The sequence below is a fragment of the Bos grunniens genome, chromosome 5, assembly GCF_055505025.1.
Source record: "Bos grunniens cultivar Pamir isolate PY7600 chromosome 5, Bosgru_T2T1.0, whole genome shotgun sequence".
In the NCBI taxonomy this organism is placed as follows: Eukaryota; Metazoa; Chordata; class Mammalia; order Artiodactyla; family Bovidae; genus Bos; species Bos grunniens.
The window spans coordinates 30,661,815-30,682,162 of NC_141169.1; the positions used below are offsets into that span (position 1 = coordinate 30,661,815).

The following is a 20,348-nucleotide window of genomic DNA, read 5'->3' on the forward strand; positions in this document are numbered from 1 at the left end:
TTAATCATAAACTCAGCACCTATCACTGGGCCTGGCACATTACAGGTGCTCAGTCAATGTTTGTCAAGTGGATAGTGAGCGAATCCACCAGTTCTTGTTCCGTCACCCTCACCCCAGCCCACTTACACCCTGCCCAGCACCCTCTGTGTTTCATCCACATGACCATCTTCAGGGACCCGATCAGAAGAGAAGCTGATTCTCAGAGCTTGGGCAGAGAGAGGGAGGCATGCATTTGTGCACTCATGCGTGGAATAGGAGTTGGAAGCAAGCTTGTGCTCATTTGAAAAGGATCAGGCATGAGTAAGGAACTTGGGGCAGGGAGACCTTTCTAATAACAACTCTGCCTTGTGAAGTAGTGAGTTCCCGGACTCTTGGAGGAGCCAACGAAGGCTGAGCAAACACTGGGGAAGCTATGGGAAGAGTTTGTGCACCAGGATGAGGGCCAGACGAGTGGACAAATGGGGCCACTGCAGCTCTGCAGCGTGAAGAAGCCGGCATGCAGCTTAATAACGCTTCTGCACAGGTGGGCAATTGGGAACCACTGGGTGCTAGCAGAAGGGGAGACTGGCCAGCAGGAGGACGTACTGCTCCCCTCGTGACTGAACTCCTTCCAGTCCCTGGCTTCCTGTCCCATCACATCTGGGGAAGGCTAGCCAGTGTGGAAGCCCCAAAGGGAGCCCCAAAGGTGCTGCCGTGGCAGCACCCTCCCTGGGGGAGGGGGAGTCCTCCCTGCAGGGCAGGAAGGCAGAGGGGGAAGTATGTGCCAGCTGACCTGGGAAAGCTGGTGTCTCTGCCCTACAGGGAGAGACAGGAGCTGTGAGTGCCAGGGTCAGACTATGCAGGGGTCATTACCAGATCAGGGAGTGGTAATGAGTTGAAAGGGCTGTGGGCAGTGCCCCATGACCTTGCTTGCAAAGGTCACCCAAACCTGTTTGACTCCCCACTCAGAACAGCCGCAGCTGAGCCAGCCTGGCTGCACAGTGCCTGCCTCCAGGATCTATGGCTCCAGCAATTGGTTGACCAGTAGGACCCTGATCAGGCTCTGGCAGGGCCCCTCTCCACTCCCCCCCAACATACCATCATGCCTGGCTTCCTCCTACCCTGGAGCTACACCCCCTCATGCCCCTCCCAAGCCTCTGTCAGCCTCATGTTGATGTGTGAGGCACCAAGCTAGGCTCACATGGCTTCTCCCGACCAGTCATCTTGGCCATGTGGGCAAGTGGGCACCAACCCCATGTATGGAGGAGGCTAAGGGAAGCTCAAGGACCTTAAACTGACTGCCACTTCCACTGCCCCCCTCCCCAGAGTACTGCCTCACCTTGGTGACATCACGGATCATGCCATCCTGGCTAAAACTCTGAGGACAGGAACTGTATCCAATTTATCCTTGTAGTCCTAACGCTTAATACGTGACTGGCATGGTGTAGACACTCTTAAAAATGTTTGGGGAATGAATTGTTTGCTCAAGGTCAAACAGCTAGGAAGTAGCTAAGCGATAATTCAAACTCAAATCTTCCTCCATCCCAACCCAGTCTCCCACACCCTTTATCCTCCTCCAGGAAGCCTTCCCAGACTTACTCAGTTATGGCAGCTTTCCACCCCACTCCCCAGAATCTTGGGTGTTTGCCTCATCTTCTTTCTCTCTGTTCTCCCTGAAGGCAGGGTCCTGGGATAGCTTCTCAGCCTGGTTCTGATCCCCTAGCTATGCCCCCAGAACTCAAGAAGAGCTCTGTGAATACAGGATGTCCAGCCTGAGGATAGGGAGGGCTCAGGAGAGGAAGACATCTTCAAGCCTATGGGCCCAGCCACCTGCCTCATGACCCCTGCTCATCCAGCCACAATTCCTCCTGGTACTGGGCCTGCCGACTCCTCGTGAGAGTTGACCCAGGCCTTGGTATTCGCCCAGGGTGGGTCCAGGTGGGGCAGGTAATCCTCTGCTCATTTTGCTGCAATTCAATATCAGCCTCCAATTTGCACGCTCTGCTGCTGTCCTTCCCTCCTCCCTCTGGCCTCAGCTGGGGGAAGGGAGAACTCAGGGCTCTCTAGGGTGCTTCTGAGGGACCCTTGGGAGTCCTTCCAGCTGACCACAGCCCCGAGCTTACTCTGGTCTGAGCGTCAGTCTTGGGATGGAGACCACAGTCCCCACCAAGGGAGACACCTGATGTCCAGCAGCCCAGAGTAGATTCCGGGTCTACCTAGTAGGAATCCAAAGCCACTCAGGCTCTCCAAGCTTCCGGGTGAACAGTTGTATAAAAGTCCCTGCACATAGTGAGTGTTCAAAAATACTAGCCAAGGTCTCCCTAGGGGCTGAGGGTTGGTGGCTTTGGAGAGTCCTGTTCTCATCCAACCACCCATCTTGGGCGGCAACATGGGCCTGTCCTCCCTGGTTCTAGCTGACGAATATCTGTTTTCTTGGGATTTTAGAGCCCTTGAAGGAGTTCATTGTATTTATTTATTCATGCAACAAATAGTTATTGAGCACCAGTCATGTGCCAAGCACTGTTTTAGGCTTTGAGGTACGTCAGGGAAAAAAACAGATGGAGATCCTTGACCTGGCAGGACTGCCCAGGTAGGCAGTTAGTGAGACAGTGCCTCTCTGCCTATTCACCTCCACTTCAAACAACCTGAAAAGAGATGAAAAGAAGTTGTCAGAATTGGAAAATAACAGTGTTTACTCTCCCATATCACTACCACCCCTGTCTTACCACCATGGCTTGAATTTAAGTCATGTCAGATGAATGTAATAAAAAGTGTGTGTTGTTCCTTAAAAAGTTAAACACAGATTTACCATATGACCCAAAGTTCCACTCTCGGTTATGGACCCAAAGGAGCTGAAGTCAGATGTTCAAACACAAACTTGTACACACATGTTCATAGCAATATGATCCACAATAGCCAAAAGGTGGGACCAACCCAAATGGTCATCAAGAAATGAATGGATAGACAAAATGCAGTATATCCATACAATAGAATATGATTCAGCCATAGCAAGGAGTGAAGTGCTCACACATGCTGCAACATGGATGAACCCCGTACATTGTACACTGAATGAAGGAAGACAGGCCCAAAAGGCCACAGATTACATCAGTCCATCTGTAAGAAATGTCGAGAGTAGGCAAATCCAGAGAGACAGAAAGTAGATGAGTGGTCCCAGGTTGTAGGGTTGGGGGAAAGAAGAATGGGGAGTGGCTGCTTAATGGGTGCAGGGTTTCCTTTTGGGGTGATGAAATGTTCTGGAACAAGAGTGGTGGTGGTTACACAACATCGTGAATTTACTAAACGCTGTTCAGTTGTACATTTGAGACAGTCGAATGGTGCATTTTGTGTTACGTTGTTTTGTGATTAAACAAACCGAAATGTATTCTGTGCAGGGCTTCCTATCCCATGCATTGCCTCTGCATTCCCCCAGGGCCTTTGCACATGCTGGTCCTTCTACCTGGGCTGCTCCCTTTCCTCTTCTTCTAGTTAACACAGCTGTATCCTTCAGATCTCAGCTTCACCATCACCTCCTTAGAGAGGACCAAACCCTGCTATTACATACTTGAGAGCTGTGTGCCACCCTGATGAAGCACTTGTCTTGGTCATAATCGTGCCATTTATCTGATGAATGTCTCCCTCACTAAACTGCTAGCTCCTGGAGAGAGGGGAGAACCTGTGTGTTTTGGGGCCTGGCTGTATCCCTAGGGCCTAGTTCAGTGCCTGGTACACTGTAGATGCTCAATAAATATTGACTGAGTGCACAAATGAATAAATATCCCTAAGTGAATTCTAATAGAGTCACTATCCCCACCAACCCCATCTCAGATGGTTTCCCCAACACTGCCGCTGCCGAGCCTTCATAGCCACCATGACACCTCATCCTAATTGCCACTTGACAGGGTGGCAGGATGAGAAGGAGGAGTCGAACTCCCAGGCAGCCCAGGAGCTGAGACAGAGTCGGTCCACAAGGGTGAAGTTCAGATCAATTACCAGCATTGGGATGAGAGAGGTCGGGCGCCAAGTGGGACAAATGCCTGAGTTGGAAGCGTAAATGTGAGTCAAGTCAACACTGCACAGGATGGGCTTTCCAAAAAATGCATATTGAACAAATTCCTGAATGAATAATGTGCCAAACCCTTGCAAGGTAGGAGCCTGGCACATCATCACAGAATGATGAATTCTGGAGTATTAAAAAGAAGCCCCAAGGGGACTTGGTGGGTGCTGGAATGATGGCGTGCGGGAGGGAGGTATGCAGAGTGACTTGGGGTGTGTACTTGCGCCCTGCTGCCCTTTCCCAAGATGGGGAGAACCAATGAGAAGCAGGTGGGGAGAAATGAGATGGGATGTGATGTTTTGATGTTGAGGTGCTTCTGGGATGGTTAAGGGAAGGTTCTGGAAGGACAGAGGCAGAGGCAGTAGGAGGACTGAAGGGGAGGTGAGGCAGGAGGGGAGGACAAAGGGGGTCTCCATGATTATGGGAAAAGTTGGGGGAAGATGCACAACTGGAGAGGGGGACAAGGAAGGGGATGACAGGGACCTCCACGCCCAAAGAGGAGGGAAGAGCTGGGCCCGGAACCCCAGGCTGGTCCGAGTCAGGAGAGGGGAGTAAGGGGCAGTCTGTGTGATGTTGCTGCGTGAAGCTGGGATGGCAAGAAATCAAGGGGACTCCCATCTCGGGGCCTTTGCTTTCTTTGTGAAAGAGGGGGAAGGTCTGAATCAGGAGCCTGGGGGAGGTGGAGCAGGTGTGAAAGAGCTGCAGTGGAAAGAAGACAGAGGGCTGCTGGGGGCAGTGGACAGGGCCTCTCTGAGGCAAGAGGCCCTGGTCTCCATGGCGGCCCACTGTTTCCAGTAGGTGTGGCAGCCCAGGGTGGCAGCCAGCTCCACCAGCCCAGCGGGTGCCCAGTGGGTGCAACGGGCAGCTAGGGTGAGGCCCTGGGCCAGGCAGTCAAGAAGGAGCCATCAGAAGCACAGAGGGCCATAGGCAGCGAGTGGTCCATTCACTTCAAGCTTTGAGAAGTGCGAGTGTTTTAGGAAAGACAGGCTCCAGGGTGTGGCTGTGGTAGGGACTAATGGAAATGGGGAAGGCCTTTGGAACTGAACAGCTTCACGACCAGAACAGATATGGATGTCCTCACAGGAGAGAGAAGCTGGGCTTCCAGAGGTGGAAGGGTTAATGACAACGCTGAGAAAATAAGAAGGCTTGTCAGAGGATTCTGGGAAGGCTGGAGACCACATGGACCCATAGCTTGAATGGCAAGGCTGGACACAAGGTTTCCAGAACAATGCCCTCTAAGCCCCGTGCTGCACAGGGGGCAGGGGCGGGGCAACACAGGCCTCTCAGTAGGGGTCAGCTGCTTGGGGTGGGGGGGCAGCATTTCTGTGGACTCTAGCCCCTCATCTCTGGCCCCATAGACACTCTTCACTCAGGCCTTCAGCGTCTCTTGCGGAAATGCCCAGAGCAGATAAGAGATCTCCCCTCTGCCCCAGGGTGCTCTCTCTCTCCAGACCCATCAATTCCCCAGGAGAACTGCAGGATCAACCCCAAGCCCCTGGTGGCTCTGGCCTGCTCTCTCACGCCACAGCCACACTTGGGAGCACTTGCACTTCCTTGAACACCTCTTGCCTCTAGGCTGTGCGCAGGTGGCTTCTTCCTCCTGGGAGACCTTCTCCACCCTCCTGGCTGGCTTCTGGCCCCGGCCTACTCTTCCTCCAAGATGCCTTTCCCGATGACCCAAGACTGCCCCTCCTGGGCGTTCCTAGAGTACTCCAGACTTTCCTTATCACAGAGCTGTCACAACATGGTGTTGTCTCTGCTCTGGCCTGCCTTGCTTACCGTGGATGGTACAAGAGCTGGGTCTTGGGTCCCCAACACCTGGCCCAGCGCCTGGCCCAGTATGGAAGCTCACTAAACACATGTGGAATGAATAGGCTAGTTGGTTCCTTTCTTTTTTCTTTTATATTGGGGTATAGTTGATTCACAATGTCATCTTAGTTTCAGGTCTACAGCAAAATGGTTCAGTTATACATTTACTTGTATATATCCTTTTTCAGATTCTTTTCCCATTTAAATTGTATCATAATATTGGGTAGAGTTCCTTGTGCTATACAGTAGGTCCTTTTTGGTTATCCATTTTAAATATAGTAACATGTACATAGTATAAGTCACTCAGTCATGTCCAACTCTGCGATCCCATGGATTGTGTCTGGTCATAGCAAACACTCTCTTCCAGAAACACAAGAGAAGACCCTATACATGGAAAATCACTAGATATCAGTACCGAAATCAAATTGATTACATTCTTTGCAGCCAAAGATGAAGAAGCTCTATACAGTCAGCAAAAACAAGACCAGGAGCTGACTGTGGATCAGATCATGAACTCCTTATTGCCAAATTCAGACTTAAATTGAAGGAAGTGGGGAAAACCACTAGACCATTCAGATATGACCTAAATCAAATCCCTTACAATTACACAGTGGAAGTGACAAATAGATTCAAAGGATTAGATCTGAGTGCCTAAAGAACTATGGACAGAGGTTCGTGACATTGTACAGGAGGCAGTGATCAAGACCATCCCCAAGAAAAAGAAATGCAAAAAAGCAAAATGGTTGTCTGAGGAGGCCATGCAAATATCTGAGAAAAGAAGAGAAGCAAAAGGCAAAGGAGAAAAGGAAAGATATACCCATCTAAATGCAGAGTTCCAAAGAATAGCAAGAAGAGATAAGAAAGCCTTCCTCAGTGATCACTGCAAAGAAATAGAGGAAAACAATAGAATGGGAAAGACTAGAGACCTCTTCAAGAAAATTAGAAATACCAAGGGAACATGTCATCCAAAGATGGGCTCAATAAAGGACAGAAATGGTATGGACCTAACAGAAGCAAAAGATATTAAGAAGAGGTGGTAAGAATACACAGAAGAACTGTACAAAAAAGATCTTCATGACCCAGATAATCATGATGGTGTGATCACTGACCTAGAGCCAGACATCCTGGAATGTGAAGTCAAGTGGGCCTTAGAAAGCATCACCACGAACAAAGCCAGTAGAGGTGATGGAATTCCAGTCGAGCTATTTCAAATCCTGAAAGATGATGCTGTGAAAGTGCTGCACTCAATATGCCAGCACATTTGGAAAACTCAGCAGTGGCCACAGGACTGGAAAAGGTCAGTTTTCATTCCAATCCAAAAGAAAGGCAATGCCAAAAAATGCTCAAACTACAGCACAATTGCACTCATCTCACAGGCTAGCAAAGTAATGCTCAAAATTCTAGAGGCCAGGCTTCAACAGTATGTGAACCATGAACTTCCAGATGTTCAAGCTGGATTTAGAAAAGGCAGAGGAACCAGTGATCAAATTGCCAACATTCGCTGGATCATCGAAAAAGCAAGAGAGTTCCAGAAAAACATCTATTTCTGCTTTATTGACTATGCCAAAGCCTTTGACTGTGTGGATCACAACAAACTATGGAAAATTCTGAAAGAGATGGGAATACCAGACCACCTGATCTGCCTTCTGAGAAATCTGTATGCAGGTCAAGAAGCAACAGTTAGAACTGGACATGGAACAACAGACTGGTTCCAAATCGGGAAAGGAGTGCGTCAAGGCTGTATATTGTCACCCTGGTTATTTAACTTATATGCAGAGTATATCATGAGAAATGCTGGGCTGGATGAAGCACAAGCTGGAATCAAGATTGCCAGGAGAAATATCAATAACCTCGGATATACAAATGACACCACCCTTATGGCAGAAAGTGAAGAAGAACTAAAGAGTCTCTTGATGAAAGTGAAAGAGAGTGAAAAAGTTGGCTTATCATGGCATCTGGTCCCATCCCTTCATGGCAAATAGATGGGGAAACAGTGGAAACAGTGTCAGACTTTATTTTTGGGAGTTCCAAAATCACTGCAGATGGTGACTGCAGCCATGAAATTAAAAGATACTTGCTCCTTGGAAGAAAAGCTATGACCAACCTAGAGAATATATTAAAAAGCAGAGACATCTCTTTATCAACAAAGGTCCATCTAGTCAAGGCTATGGTTTTTCCAGTGGTCATGTATGGATGTGAGAGTTGGACTATAAAGAAAGCTGAGCGCCAAAGAATTGATGCTTTTGAATTGTGGTGTTGGAGAAGACTCTTGAGAGTCCCTTGGACTGCAAGGAGATCCAACCAATCCATCCTAAAGGAAATCAGTCCTGAATATACATTGGAAGGACTGATGCTGAAGCTGAAACTCCAATACTTTGGCCACCTGATGCAAAGAACTGACTCACTGGAAAAGACCCTGATGCTGGGAAAGATTGAAGGCAGGAGGAGAAAGGGACAACAGAGGATGAGATGGTTGGATGGCATCACCAACTCAATGGACATGAGTTTGAGTAAACTCCGGGAGTTGATTATGGGCAGAGAGGCCTGGCGTGCTGCGGTCCCTGGGGTCGCAAAGAGTCAGACACGACTGAGCAACTGAAGTGAACTAAACGAACTGGACTGTGTGTGCCAGGCTCCTCTGTCCATGGGGTTCTCTAGGCAAGAACACTGGAGTGGGTAGCCATTCTCTTCTCCAGGGGAGCTTCCCGACCCAGGGATCAAACCAGGGTCTCTTGTGTTGCAGGCAGATTCTTTACCATCTGAGCCACCAAGTGAGCCCAGCATGTATATGTCAATCCCCAAATCCTTCCTACCTCTTCCCACCTCTGGTATTTGTAAGTTTGTTTTCTGTGAGTCAGTTTCTGTTTTATAAATAGGTTCATTTGCATCTTTTTTTTTTAATTCCAGGTAAGCGATATTGGGCTTCCCAGGTGGCACTAGTGATAAAGAATCTGCCTGACAATGCAGGAGATAAAAGAGTCATGTGTTAGCCAGGACATGGAAGCAACCTAGATGTCCATCAGCAGATGAATGGATAAGAAAGTTGTGGTACATATACACAATGGAGTATTACTCAGCCATTAAAAAGAATACATTTGAATCAGTTCTAATGAGGTGGATGAAACTGGAGCCTATTATACAGAGTGAAGTAAGCCAGAAAGAAAAACACCAATACAGTATACTAACGCATATATATGGAATTTAGAAAGATGGTAACAATAACCCTGTATATGAGACAGCAAAAGAGACACTGATGTATAGAACATTTTGGACTCTGTGGGAGAGGGAGAGGGTGGGATGATTTGGGAGAATGGCACTGAAACATGTATAATATCATATATGAAATGAGTCGCCAGTCCAGGTTTGATGCACGATACTGGATGCTTGGGGCTGGTGCACTGGGACGACCCAGAGGAATGGTACAGGGAGGGAGGAGGGAGGAGGGTTCAGGATGCGGAAGACGTGTATACCTGTGGCGGATTCATGTTGATATATAGCAAAACCAATACAAAATTGTAAAGTTAAAAAAAAAAGTCCTAATTCTTAAAATACTTGTACGGTTTAAAAGACAATAAATAACTAATAAGAAAATTAAAAAAAAAAAAAAAGAGTCATGTGTTCGATCCATGTGTTGGGAATATCCCCTGGAGGAGGGCATGGAAATACACTCTAGTACTCTTGCCTGGAGAATCCCCATGGACAGACGAGCCTGGTGGGCTACAGTCCATGGGGTCGCACAGAGTCAGACATGACTGAAGCGACTTAGCACACATGCGTGCATAAACTTTATCACATATTTGTCTTTGACTTACTTCACTCAGTATGACAATCTCTAGGTCCATCCATGTTGCTGCAAATGGCATTATTTCATTCTTTTCAACGGCTGAGTAATATTCCATTGTGCGTATGCACCACACCTTCTTTATCTGTTTGTCTGTTGATGGACATTTAGATTGTTTCCTTGTTTTGCCTATTGTAAATAGTGCTGCTATGAACACAGGAGTGTATGTATCTTTTTGAATTAGGTTTTCCTCCAGGTAAATTCCCAGGAGTGGAATTTCTGGATCGTTTGGTAGTACTCCGAAAAAACTTTTTAAAAAATGAGGGAAAAAAAAGTGTGGAAGCTCAATAAACTCGTGTTGAATGAATGGGCTATCGGTTGGATTGAGCTGGGCTAGAATGCTGCTAGTCTTATCATTCCAGAGGAACAGTGTGTCATGTTATTTTTTTCAGTGACCTTTCTGGGTAGTTTTTCTGGAGGAGAAGGACAAATTCAGGAATGGATCAGAATGATCTGAAAACCTTTTCACAATACCATTGCCAACCTTCCTGGAAGTCATATTGTCCGGATTATGTAGGGGTGAGAATAGGGAGAGGGCAGCACATTCACTCTGAGAAAGCTCCCGGGTGTTGTTGACCTGCCACATCTCCCAGCCCCGCAGAGACCACTGTTGAAGGCTGAGTTCCAGGCCATATTTTGGGTGGTAACCATCCATGGGATTCAAACCAAGGTGCACTAGACTCTAAAACCACTGCCCTTGATCTCCACACCATGCTGTGCTAACCATGACCCCACCTTCCCAATCTGAGACACCACCAACCACCCTCTCAGGCGTTCAGCGCCATCACCCTCCCCCACAATCCCTCACCCCACAGCCATACCTCGGCCAGACCCTCCGCACGGCTTGTTCCCAAGGAACCAACTCCTGCTAAAGCCCAGCCCCCTCTCTCAGCAGCCGTCTGGCTGTGCTACCAGGACCATACCTTTTCATCCGCTACCCTAGGGCAGGCTGTGCCTGGGGTGCATCTTCTTGGGATTCATCTTTGCCCTAGAGATTAGTGTCCTTGATCATTTTGATCATAGCCACACTCTGGCTGGCCTCAGGGCCTTTTCTGGGGATTCCCAACTCCAAGATCCATGGAGCATGTATGTAAGTTTCTGACAGAAGGTCCATTACTTTCATCAGATTCTCATGGGATGTTTCCAGTTTTTGAGTATGTGCCTGCTCACCCCTTGGGGAACTGTTCGTCTGTCAAAATGCAATTCAGATATAACTGACTCTGGATACTCTCCCACTCCCATCAGAGCATTTCCCAAGCTCCGTATCTTTCCTGGGCTGAGTTTTCCATCGTCTGCCTTCTCCACAACAGTGTCAGCTCCCTGATGGCCAGGGTCACAATTGTTCACCCTTATTTCCCAGAGCTGCACCAGTCCAAAGCACATGCTCAAATGGTTTCCTGTGATCAGATGATCTATCAGGCTGTTTCAGAAATTACTCCTCTTTCAAGAAGCCTACCCAGATGGACTGGCAGACGAGCACTTCTTTATCCCAGGGTGACATCTTAGGCCTTACTACTCAATTCCCTCTATACTTCAAGGTACAAAGGCTTAGCACCTTGTCTTAAAGACAGTAAAATGGGACATATGATGAATTAAAGGATTGTTCTACATAGGCCATCTAGTTATCCGCCCCAGGCATGTCCAAATATCCAACCAAGGCTTCTGAATGTCTTCATATCAGGTTCCAAGCTCTCAGCACATCACCTCCACCCCCTACCTAGTTGCCTTCCTCTCCTTTCCCCAACTCATCACTCTGGAGAATTTCTAGTTCCTTCATCCCTCTAGAGATGACCCCTTGGGGACTCCGCACACTCTCATATTACCCAGAATACAAGATGGTGTGGAGACCATCTGTGCATGGAGACTGTCCAATCTGCCATGCAACGCCCCTCCCCAGCATACCTCATTCCATGTTACTCTGCCCTTTCCTCCATCACATCCGTGCATGAGTCCCCTTCGCCAAGGATCTCTCTGACCAAATTCTTTCCTCGCCCCTCTGCTCAAAGCTGTAGATTGATTCTTATTTGTTCCAGGTGTGGTTCTGCCCCCCAACCACAAGCACAATTCCTTTCCTCCAGTGGACTTCATCCCATCCTTGGTCACGGACAGAAATGGGGAGAGAGCTGGAAAATAGAGAGCTCTTGGGGATGCATTGAGGGTAGGGAAGCCCCAGAGCCTGAGCTCTGAGTGGCCAGGTCTGGAGGAGGTGGCTGACACTGAAGGAGGCCACAATTCATGTTCCTAAGACAACACTGGGGTTCTCTCCCCCCGGGTCAGGGGCTGCCAGGAGTTGCAGAGGGCAGTTTTAGTTTTCACAGTACTCCAGGAATACAAGTTCCATCAACAGTTTCCAAATAGATGCCCTCTCCCAGAGCAACATGAGATAGCCGTGGGCCTGGGAGGACTTGTCCAGCACAGGGCTGAGCAGGGGTCTGCTGGAGTAAAGGGCACAGGGGTGGGGGGCACAGTCAAGGTTGGGGGCTGAGGGCAGGCTGAGAAGGAGGCTTCCTCAGGGGACTGGTCCACCCTCCACAGCTCTGTAGTCATTCCAGGGGGAAGCTGGCCTATGCCCAGACCCTGGGCTTATCAGAGCTAGAAGGGAAGTTAGGGACCGCCTATCTTGTCAGTGGTTACTGGACCCAGGGTCACATGAAGGCTGGGATGTGGGTTTCTCAAGTAATTTGCTCTAATTCAATGGGTGCATCAGGTTCTGAATATTTCCCTGACCTGAGACTGCGATCAAGTAACTCAGCCATAAAGAGCTTCTGCTTATTTCTGGAATTCTACCAAGCCTGGTTGGCACACTTGCTATCGGCGGTAGATCTGAGTCTGCTCCATAGATCTTCTGTTAACAAGAAATGGGGAAACAAATTAATCATTACTTACATGTGGTCTACTCGGTCAGCCACATTCGCCAAAGCATGTTCTGCATGGCAGTGGTGGGTGTGGGGATAGATAACAGAAGGTGAGGTTGGTGGGTAAAGGCAGGGAACTGCCTTTCAACCCTGCAGAGGATCCAACTGAGGTTCAGAAAGGAAAAGGCTTTGCAAGGTTGCACAGCAAGCTGTGAATGGATATCAAATCTGAACACATGTCCGCAACTCCTTGACCAGGCCACCTACCCTTCTCACCTTTGGATGGACTGCAGAGACCCCCGCACATGAGATTTACTCTCTCTTCCTCAGGAGGACCAGTCTTTCAAACAAACTTCTTGCTTTCTCTTTTCAGATCTTTTTTTTTCCCCTCAAAATTTTATTCTTTTGTAATATCTTTAATACCTTTTTAGAATATCTTTAATATTTTCATTCATTTATTTGTTTTTTTGGTTGTGCTGGGTCTTCGCTGCTGCGTGGGCTACTCTTTGTTGTGGGGTACCGGCTTCTCATGTTGTGAGCACAGGCTCTAGGCATGCAGGCTCAGTATTTACTGTCACATGGGCTTAGTTGCCCCTCGACATGTGGATCTTCCTGGACCAGAGGTTGAACCCATATCCCCTGCACTGACAGGCAGACTCTTATCCACTGCACCACCAAGGAAGCCCCATCTCTTCAGATCTTTGACCAATCTGTTTGTTCAAGTGGAAGTGCCAAGAGAGTCCACACTCTATGATTCCATCTATACAAAGTACGAAATCAGACAAAACTGATCTCTGTTGTTACCAGCCAGGACCTTAGTTATACTTGAGGGAGGTGGTGACTGGGAGGAGAACAGGAGTTCTGGGTGCTGGTCACATTCTGTCTTTTGATCTAGATTCTGGTTACATGGGTGCATTCAGTCAGTGAAAATGCATCAGGCTGTACACTTATGCCTTGCATCTTAATACATGCTGGTAATATATCAATTATGAAATTTAAAAGGTATGAGATCAGAAGTATTTGTCATTGACTGATGAAAGAAAGCACACTGGGGCTGTTTCTAAGCACTTTTAAATATTGTGCTTAGAAACAAAGCTACACGCCCTCAGCAGTCAACAGCACTGGGGAGACTCTCCCTGCTCCCACGGCTCAACCAGGTGGCTCAAGGCCCCAGCAGGGGCAGGTGGAAAAGTTTCTGCACCTTGTGACAATCAAGCTTCATCAGGACCAAGAACCTCTAGCCCAGTTCCTGCTGGGGCTTCAGGGATTAGTGCCCGAGTCCTCAGTAAGGACCCAGAGGAGAACATCTAGCCTGGTGACACAGAGGGAGAAGGAAGGGAAGGAAGGCCAGGGATGGCAGACGTTCAATGCCCTCTGGCGGAAAGGCCAACTGGAACCCAGAGCTTGGTGGGACTCTGGGCTGTGGGTTGACTCAGGTAGACACACTGACATCTTTCAGACAGTCTCTGATGGGCCCAGTTCTTGGGAGAAGGATGCATCTGAGCGTGTGTGTGTGTGTTGGTGCAACGTGTGCCTGTGAACACACCTTTGCTACAGCTGTTCCATCTGCCTGGAACACCTTTCCCACCCTTCCTGAAATCCTTTAGTCCATGTCTCTACCTGACAGAATCCTAGGCAGTATTCCAGGCTCAGTTCAAAGGTCTAAGGTGGCTTGATGCCTCCCAGGCAGAATGACTCCTGCCCGGCTGTTCCGGGCCTACTGTGTGACCCAGCCCTGGCCCCCTGACTCAGAGGAGTCACATGTGTGCCGTCTTCATGCCTTGACTGAGGGCAGGGGCTCAACCCCAGATCTCCGCTGGACTGTCTAAGGTTCAAATGAGCGTTTGTAGCTGTGGGAACATATATTAGAATTGATTAGGGCTAATCCCTCTAAACAAAGAAAATCATTAACAGATTAATTAAGAGAGCTGTTTGGAGCGCTAATTCAAAGGCTAATGATCTTTTAGTTTAAGCAAGGCCTGATGCTTTGATAAGGCCTGTCATTGTACTACAGTATTGATTGAGATTGGGCCTGGCTGTGAAATGCCTAAGTGTGCAATTCACACATAATTCCTCCACTAATTCAGGCACATTTTTCTCCTGTTGATAAGCCTTATAATGACTATAATGAATTAAGGAAACCTCAGGTGAAACAACACATGACTATACTTGTCAATAGAGGTGTAACTATGAATTTAATGAATGCATTTCCTAAGCCATTCTTTGGTAAGGATGTTTGCCCAGGTTCTGATCACAATATGAACTATATGAGTGACTCAATAGCATTCATTCATTTATGTGCTTATTCATTCGTTCATTTGGCATGTACTCAGCCCTGCCACAGTCGTAAGCTCCATGCTGGGGGCTGTGAGGAATACTTTCAGACACAAGCCCTGCCTTTGATGAGCTCTTCTTCCAGTGAGTTAGTGAGATTAGAGAGATCTCATGAGGTCCCAGAAACCTCATGAGAGAACAAGGTGCTGTAAGACAAGCACTGAGGAACTGTTCAGAGGTAGGCAGGTCTTGAATGGAGAGTCTGGGAAAAGCTCCCTGAATGAAGTGGCTTTGGGGTTGGAATGAATTGAATATGTAAGATTTTGCTACGTGCTGGGCACTGTCACTCAGTCATGTCCGACTCTTTGCGAACCTGTGGACTGTAGCCCACCAGGTTCCTCTATCCATGGAATTTCCAGGCAAGAATACTGAAGTGGATTGCTATGCCCTCTTCCAGGGGATCTTCCCAACCCAAGGATCGAACTTGTGTCCCCTGCGACTCCTGCATTGCAGGCAGATTCTTTATCACTGAGCCACAGGGAAAGCCCCAAGATGACTGAATATCTACATGCAAAAGAATGAATTTGGAACCCTATACTAAGATTAAGTAAACATGATCGAAGACCTAAAAGTAAGAGGTAAACTATAAAGCCATCAGAGTAAAACATAGAGATAAGCCTCTTTGACCTTGGATTAGATGATGGTTTCTTAGATGTGACATATAAAGCACAAGTAACCAAAAAATAATAATAAATTAGATGTCATCAAAATTAAAAACTTTTATGCTTCGGAAGACATTATCAAGAAACCAAAAAAACAATTGATATGATGGGAGACAATATTTGCAAATCATGTATCTGATAAACATCTAGTATCCAGCGTATATAAAGAGTACTTGGAACTCAACAATAAAAAGACAATCCAATTTAAAAATGGGAAAAGGATTTGAATAGATGTTTTCCTAAAAATATGGAGAAAGAGAGAGAGAGAAGAGGTACTTCTCTATAAACATACAGAGAATTGGCAAAAGCATTTGAAAAGGTGCTCAACATTAGGAAAATGCAAATTAAACAACAATAGGATGCTACTTCACACCCACTGGGATGACTATAATGAAAAACACAGACAACAACAAGTGTTGAGGGTGATGTGAAGAAACTGAAATCCTCATATGTAGCCAGTGGGAAGGTAAATTGTTGCAGTTGCTGTAGAAAGCAGTGTGGTGGTTCTCAAAAAAATTAAATATGGAATTACCATATGATCCAACAATCTCACTCTATATCCAAAAGAATTTAAAACAATGACTCAAACAGGAATCATGCACCAGCATTCATAGCAGCCTTATTCACAATAGCCAATAGCTGGAAACAATCAGAGTGTCCATCGACAGAGAACTGATAAACACAGTGTGGTCTATCCATACAGTGAAATATTATTCAGACTTAAAAAGAGAGGAAATTCGGACACATGCTACAACACGGATGAAACTCGAAGTCAGGATACTAAGTGAAATAAGGCAATTGCAAAAGGACACCCGTTGTATGATTCTATATGTGGAATCAGTATATGAAATATCCTTGTATATATTTCAGTGTATGAATATCCTGACTAGGCAAATCCACAGAGATAGTAAGTAGATTATGGTTACCAGGGGCTAGGGAGCAGGAGAATGAGGAGTGACTGCTAATGGGTATGTAATTTCTTTTGGGGCTGATGAAATTGTTCAGGAATTAGATGGTGATGATGGTGGCAGGGCTTTCCTAGTGGCTTAGATGGTAAAGAATCTGCTTGCACTGTAGGAGACCTGAGTTTGATCCCTGGGTTGGGAAGATCCCCTGGAGGAGGGCATGGCAATCCACTCCAGTATTCTTGCCTGGAGAATTCAATAGACAGAGGAGCCTGGCAGGCTACAATCCATAGCGTCGCTCAGAGTCAGGCACGACTGAGGTGACTTAACACGCAGCTCGATGGTGGTACAGCCTTGTAAATATACTAAAACCCACTGGATTGTATACTTTTTTGAAGGATGAATTTTGTGTTATATGAATTGCATGTCGATTTAAAAAGTAGTTTATGCTTATCATAGTAAGTGTAGAAACAAGTATTTTTAAAAAAGAAGAAAAAGCATTCCCCAGACTCTTATCTGGAGGCTGTCTCATAGGCTGGGGGACCCATCAGCAAAAAAGATGGGAAAGGGTAGGGTGAGTGTAGCCAGTGTCCAGGGTGACTGGCACAGACCTGCAAAGTGCCTGAATGCCAGGTTCGACCAGATGTAGGACAAGGAGGAGCCATGAAGAGTTCTGGGGAGACCAGACTGGCAATTAGGAGACTGGGTACGAAGCTGCTGCTGCTGCTGCTGCTAAGTCACTTCAGTAGTGTCTGACTCTGTGTGACCCCATAGACGGCAGCCCACCAGGCTCCCCCTTCCCTGGGATTCTCCAGGCAAGAACACTGGAGTGGGTTGCCATTTCCTTCTCCAGCAGTCTCCATTAATGGTCACCATCCTACCAAATACTGAAGATGCATTCATTTCATTTACAGTAAACTTGCACGTGTCCACAAGGCGTCTGCACAGTAAGTAGCGAATGAGGATCGCAGTATTACTGACAACGGAAAGGAAATGGAAGCCACACACATGTCCAGCAGTAGTGTCTGTGCATTTGTGGGAGAGAATGTTACGTGGAAGATGTTCAAGATACTTTAAGTGAGAGAAAAAAAAAGCTTTCATGATAAGAACTTGATTTTGTTTTTAAAAAAGTTATTCATAACCCTCCTCTTTACATATGAGTGGAGATAAGCTAAAATGTTAATGGTAGTTATCTGCTTGGTGGCTTTCTTAGTCTTGTGTTTTCTGTTTAAAACATATTTTTCTATGATAAACATGTATTACTTATTTAAAAGAATAAGAATAAACATTAATTGTCATTAAATGGTAGAGAGAAAAATTCTATTTTGCCAATTTTCTGATTATTCATGGGAGAATTCAGGGAATGCAGGGGCAGCAGAAGGTAACATCAATGGGTTAACTAATGATTCGAAAGCGATTTACCTTTTACTTTCAACAAGAGGGCAGAGTGAGGGGCAGGGGTGGGAGACAAAGGCATCGAATGTGATTCTCAGTGTTCACCAGTTGAAGGAGCTAGGCGGTTCCACATTGCCAGTGGACAGAAGGTCTAACCCTTCAGCCATTAGAAAGAACAACAGTTCATGTTTTCATTCCTTCGTTCATTCATTCACTTTTTGGGTGAGCACCTGCAGTCCAGAGGGCAGTTCTAGAATTCACCTGAGACACAATCCTTGGCCTCTCAAAGCTAGGAGCTGATTTATTCAATATAATAAGTCTATCTGCTCATATTGAAATGCCTGCCTGGTAGAGTTAAACATTTGTTTACATATTTATTTTGGCCGCACTGGGTCTTGATTGTGCCCTGTGGGCTTTCTCCAGTTGAGGTGCACAGGCTTAGTTGCCCCAAGACATGTGTGATATTAGTTCTCCGACCAAAGATCAAACTCACGTTCCCTGCATTGGAAGGCAGATTCTCAACCGCTGGACCACCAGGGAAGTCCCTAGAGTGAATAAACATGTATAGAAAGCTTTCTATGTGTCAGGTGTTAAGTGCTCCACGTAGATAATCCCACTGACACCTCTCCCCAACAAGATATTTACTAGTGTTGTTACTCCCTTTTATAGATCATGAAAGTGAGCCCTCAGCAGTTAACAAGCTGCCCGTTGGAAGTGGTGGACCTTCTACTTCAGGAGAAAAGTCATCCCAGCTCACAGAGTTAACCTGCCTTACTCGAAAGCGCACATAACAGCAGTGCTGGTCAGCACAGCCGTGAGGCGAATGGTCACCTTGAGGGTGCTGAGTGAGCGTCTGCTCTGGGCCAGGCACTGCGCTGGGGACGCCACGGGGACTCAGGCAGGACTTGCCTTCAAAGAATGTCCAGAACTGAAGCAGAAGCATGGACAAATCTGGTCCCTACGCTACAGAAGAGGAAACTAAACCTCTGAGACGGTGAGAGGCATTTCTGAGTTTCGCACACAACAAGGCATGCATTGATAGAAGCAGGTCCACTCTCTCGCTTCTCTTTGCATTCCAGTCTGTGACTCTGCATAGATTCGTGAATTAGTGCAGTATTCATACAAGTTGAACAAAGCGGTGGAGGAATCTTTTTTAAGACTAATTCTTAAAACTCTTATTTGCATGTTCATAGGTCAGGCATACTGTGGAGGGAGCATGATACCATCTCTTTACATTGTTCTACCCTGAAGCAATTCTCAAAATGTGGCCCAAAGACAAGAATTCTCTGGTGGGCCGGTGGTTAGGACTCCAAGCTTTCACTGCCAAGGGTCTGGGTTCAATGCCTGCTCAGGGAATTAAGATCCCACAAAACTTAGACGTCGTTTGCCCCTCTCATGTTAATTCTCTTGTGAGTGTACAGTGTTTCTCAGAGGCTGCTTGGTGTGGATGTCATCACCGTTCTGACAGCTAAGAGAACATGTGCTAGTGTGTGGTGTTTTAAAAGTTATCAGTTTAATTTCCAACATGACAACCGTCAATAGCTTCCCTTTACGTACACAAGAGCTCTTGGAACCCTCAATAACTTTTAAGAGTGTAAAGGAGTTCTGACATAAAAATGCTTAAGAACTGGTATTTTACAGATTGAGATAGTGCTTTAAGAAGTTTTCAAGATATAAGGGATAGCAGTTTATATCATGAAATGAAAACATTTGTTATTTTTTTTGTGACAGTGGTAATGTATCATATGCCATCCCATTATTTTGCTTGCACATGATACATAAAATTTGTGCTTTCATTCTGAATCCAAGTAATGCTTTGAGAATAATTTCCAGCCTTATGACGTTTCTCCAGATTGAAGTTAATAAAAAGCTAACAACCACAGCGACTCAAGGAATACTGTCTAATTTGGCGTGACTGTCAAATTGATAGTATTCTATGTTTCAGATGTACAACACAATGAAACACAATTTTTAAAGTTTATACTACGTTTATAGTTATGAAAGTCTCTATTATAACCATGTAATTGGTGATTTTCCTGTGACAAATGCAAGATAAGCAAATTTTACTGAATGAACGTGTACTCATTTATGAATAATGTATAATTAGGTATACATTTATTACTCAACCAAGCATTGCCAGCCCATCACTAGTACACTCAGACAAGCGCAATAAAAAATTTAGCCTTTTGATATTTTGTCAAGTTTTAGCCAAGTAATAACCATAGCTTTACACATTTACAAACTATAGCAACTATGGAAGTATATCCTCAAGGTAGGTAAACAATGTATTTTATTTGCGGCTTATGAGTGCATGCTCAGTCATGTCCGACTCTTTATGACCCCAAGAACTGCAGCCCACCAAGCTCCTCTGTCCATGGAAATTTCCAGGCAAGAATACTGGAGTGGGGTGCATTTCCTTCTCCAGGGGATCTTCTCAAGCCAAGGACTGAACCCACATCTCCCGTGTGTCCTGCATTGGCAGGCGGACTCTTTACCACTGAGCCAGATTTGGCA

At 46.4% G+C, this 20,348-nt stretch overlaps 1 protein-coding gene and 1 long non-coding RNA gene across 3 annotated transcripts in view; one reads left to right on the forward strand and one right to left on the reverse strand.

The window, feature by feature from the left end:
- AQP2 (aquaporin 2) overlaps positions 1 to 1,445 on the reverse strand; it is a 15,933-nt gene extending 14,488 nt beyond the window's left edge. Inside the window, exon 1 of one of the 2 annotated variants that reach the window (XM_086399554.1) lies at positions 1,319 to 1,445. In XM_086399554.1, coding sequence (XP_086255680.1) covers positions 1,319 to 1,329 — 11 coding nt within the window. In that variant the 5' untranslated portion in view covers positions 1,330 to 1,445. The remainder of the gene's footprint in view (positions 1 to 1,318) is intronic. The other variant, XM_086399555.1, reaches the window with a different exon arrangement.
- On the forward strand, positions 234 to 20,024 carry LOC147371635 (uncharacterized). Its single transcript, XR_015163676.1, has 2 exons — positions 234 to 523; positions 18,504 to 20,024. It is a non-coding gene; the product is annotated as an uncharacterized LOC147371635 (long non-coding RNA).
- The last annotated feature ends 324 nt before the right edge of the window (positions 20,025 to 20,348 follow it).